Source organism: Amphiura filiformis, chromosome 10 (genome assembly GCF_039555335.1).
Source record: "Amphiura filiformis chromosome 10, Afil_fr2py, whole genome shotgun sequence".
Taxonomy (NCBI): Eukaryota; Metazoa; Echinodermata; class Ophiuroidea; order Amphilepidida; family Amphiuridae; genus Amphiura; species Amphiura filiformis.
In genome coordinates this window covers 28,011,043-28,014,669 of record NC_092637.1, presented here as the reverse complement: position 1 = coordinate 28,014,669, position 3,627 = coordinate 28,011,043, and the positions used below count along the sequence as shown (strand labels likewise).

Genomic DNA, 3,627 nt, shown 5'->3' with positions numbered 1-3,627 from the left:
AGAAAAGAACAGTGGCCGGCATTCTTCTTTATTACCTTTTTATCTACTGTTTTGTTTGTGATGTCGTTATACAAGAATAATAGGAAATGAAATTCTAAATATTTTATGATATGTCTTTTAATTATAGGAATATAGCTCCAAGATATGAAAAAGAAGTAGTCGGGTGGTACATCATCTACCAAAGCGCCGTCGTATGGTAACCAGAAATAAGCAGAGATCATCACATCATAAAAGCATACTAACCTTCTTTTTTAAGACCATATGAAATGTTATGTATCACATTTTACTAAACTTTCAAAAAGAAGCCCTATTAAATTCTACATATTCTGGTACCTCGTTAATAGCCATTGTTCACATGGCTACCCTTTCAGTATGTTCAACGGAAGTGACGTAAAGTAGGCATGAAACAACCGCTTGATTGTCGTAACCCGACCTATCCTATTATGTTGCCGACCATAAATATTGTTTTCATTTATTATTTAAAGGAAAAGAGAATTTAGAGGAAAAGAAAAGAGGTAAAAACTTGATATACTGTGATAATAAATGCTATATAATGCCACACAATAGTTTATGACCATTTCAAGTAAAAAGAAGTTATAGTAAAATAAATATGCATTTCAACCATCTTATGATATCCAGCGTGTATCACTGTCTCTTAATATTCGAAAACAGGACGTAAGATTTAGTAGTCTTTTATCAAAAAATCAAATCTCGACCTTCATGTCCTAGTATTTTATGCTACGCCAATCAAACATGTTTTGGAGCCTATATCTGGTTATGCGTCATGAATGTGCATAATAATTTGCTAAGTGAGGTCTTGTATAGCTATTACAGCTAAGCCTCATCGTATCTCAAATTGTGGCTTGTAGTCTTAAACAAAACAGGTTTTTGTGATGTGTTAATGCTCTTAGAGTTTAATCAAATTTATGTATTATCATAGGAAAGCACATTTCATTATCAAGTAGGTTTAGTATAAGAAAAGCACAATTCACTTTTAAGTTTATTTAGTGTCAAATGAAGTCATATTTAATTTGTAAAGTGTACTTAGTTTCAAAGGAAATATATTCCATTCGTAAATTGTTTTTATTATCAAAGAAAAGCACATTTCGCTCTTAGAGTTCATTTAGTGTCAAAGAAAATAATATTTCATTCATTTATTTAGTTTGAAAAGAAAATACATTATATTGGGAATCTACTGAATATATTGGGAAATTGTATTTATTATCAAAGAAAAGCACATTTCGCTCTTACAGTTCCTTTAGTGTTAAAGAAAATAATATTTCATTAGTTTATTTAGTTTGAAAAGAAATATAATTATTGTATTGGGAATGTACTGGGAAATTGTTTTTATTATCAAAGGAAAGCAAATTCGTAAAGCTTTTTCTTGCATCAAAGGAAACCATATTTAGTATCAAAGTAAAGTTCATTTTACTATTAAAGTTTAAAATAAACGGAAAGCACGGAGTTTATTCGTAAAGATTATTTACTAAGAGAACACTTTTAAGTCGCAAAGTTTATTTATTATCAAAGAAAAACACATGCATTCAATATAGTTAATGTCAAACGATAGCACATTTATTCATCAATTGTATTTAGTATTCAACAGAATTTCATTCGTTAAGTTTATTCAGATTAAAAGGAAAACAAATGTCACTCGTTTATTTAGTATTAACTATAGAACTACGAAGGAGGTGGGTGTACCACACCAAAAGGGTTTTTTATCTGTCATCAAAGTGCGCGTCTTAAGCTACTCGTAGACCCGTCTCTTTGTGCTCATTTTAGTGATCAAAATATTACCCCAGGAAAGGTTTAAATGTCGGGTTATATAAACGTTCTAATAACATTCATAAAACATTTTTAAAAACGTGATGCAAAACATTCTAAAAATGTTATTTAACTGCATGTTGACAAAATATTTTGCAAAAATGTTTGCCCAAAATATTTTACAATGACGTTTTAAAGACGTATTCATGATCTTTATATAACCCGACATTTAAATGTTATTGAAACGTTTTAAATAAACGTTTTAAGAACATTTTTTGTGTTTGCTGGGTGAGGCTCAACATAGGTTTCTACAGTAAAATCCGTGATTTTTATTTAAGTTCGCTCTTGTAAAATTAATTCAAGCGATATTGACTTTTTACGTGCTAGTTAGTTTGAAATAGTTATTTCCTTTTTTATTTCAGAGGAAATTCTGTTAAAATTGGCATGTTCATACAATTTTTAGCAAAAATCAAGTTGCCTTTACTTTGTACGCTTCCCAATTTTGCCCATGCAAAGTTGGGAAATTCTTGCTATGTACAAAAGTATAGGCAAAATTGATTTTCGGATAAAAATTCTACTAAAATGCGATTTTCACAAAATTTTCCCCAAAATATAAAAGGAAAAACTAGTAATGACTATTTTCACCTAACTAACGAAGAAAAAGTCAGTAGCTCTAAGAATAATTTCACAAGGGTGAAATGAAATACATTGGGGCTTCACCCCCCCCCCCCCCATCTATGCTCATCTTTGATGGCTGGGCCTACCCCGGGTAAAGTGCTGTGGTGACAATTGTATCACTAAAATGAGCACAAAGGATGGATCTATGATTAGCTTATGTCATTTGGGCGTAAATGCGTGAGTTTTTTTATGACGGATAAATAATCTTAGGGGGGTGGTACAACCCCGCCTACACCCCCTTGGTAGTTCTAGGGTTAAATAACGCATACTATTTTATTTGCATGACCTTTTTAGTGGTATGGTTGAAAGCTTAACTTGAATTGTATTAGTATCTGAAATTGCAATTAAAAATCCAATGTCTCTGGAACAAATGTTATTGTAAAATGTGTTTAATTTAATAAGCAACTTATGATATCACTTTATAATTTCAAACATTTTAGAACATAAATTAAGACTTAAAGACTTGTGTTCTAGAAATGATCATCGAAAAGATGATGATGAAAATAATAGTAATAAAGAGGAAGATTTACGGATTATTATATTTCCATTGTTCACTTCATGGCCTTATGGGAAGGGGTATGAACGTTTGGACAGTATTTATTGTGGGACATTAGAGCACATCAGACATATCGAATTGCATTCTGAATACGAAGAATGTCCTTCTGATATCAAATAATTTTGATTTTTGAAATTCGCAATGTAATACACATTTTATGGCAAATCATTAAAAATTGATATTTTTGATATTTAACAGTACTTAAAGTAAACATTATAAATCTGATGATTTATACTTAAAGTGTATGTAGGTGGGATGAAAGGCCGACGATCAATTGAAAATTTTGACCTTTCGTATTGAAGATATGGATTTTTTTCCCAAAACACCAAAAACAAAATAGGTCTTTTGGGAAAAAAATCCATATCTTCAATATATATAAAAGGTCGAAATATTCAATTGATCGTCGGCTTTTCCTCCCAGCTACATACACTTTAAGAATATATCATTAGATTTATAAAATTTACAAAAATTTGAAAAATATCAAATTTTAATAATTTGTCATGAAATTTGTATTATATCGTGAATTTCAAAAAATGATAATTATTTGATATCAGAAAGACATGCTTCGTATTCAGATACGTCTGAGGTGCTCTCATGTCCCACAAAAAATACTGTCGAAACGCCATAAA

At 30.4% G+C, this 3,627-nt stretch overlaps 1 protein-coding gene across 8 annotated transcripts in view; it reads left to right on the top strand.

Moving 5' to 3' along the window:
* LOC140162710 (uncharacterized) overlaps positions 1–2,813 on the top strand; it is a 146,110-nt gene extending 143,297 nt beyond the window's left edge. For all 8 annotated transcript variants that reach the window (XM_072185987.1, XM_072185990.1, XM_072185986.1 and 5 more), the window contains one exon: positions 128–2,813. In XM_072185987.1, coding sequence (XP_072042088.1) covers positions 128–135 — 8 coding nt within the window. In that variant the 3' untranslated portion in view covers positions 136–2,813. The remainder of the gene's footprint in view (positions 1–127) is intronic.
* Positions 2,814–3,627: the final 814 nt, after the last annotated feature.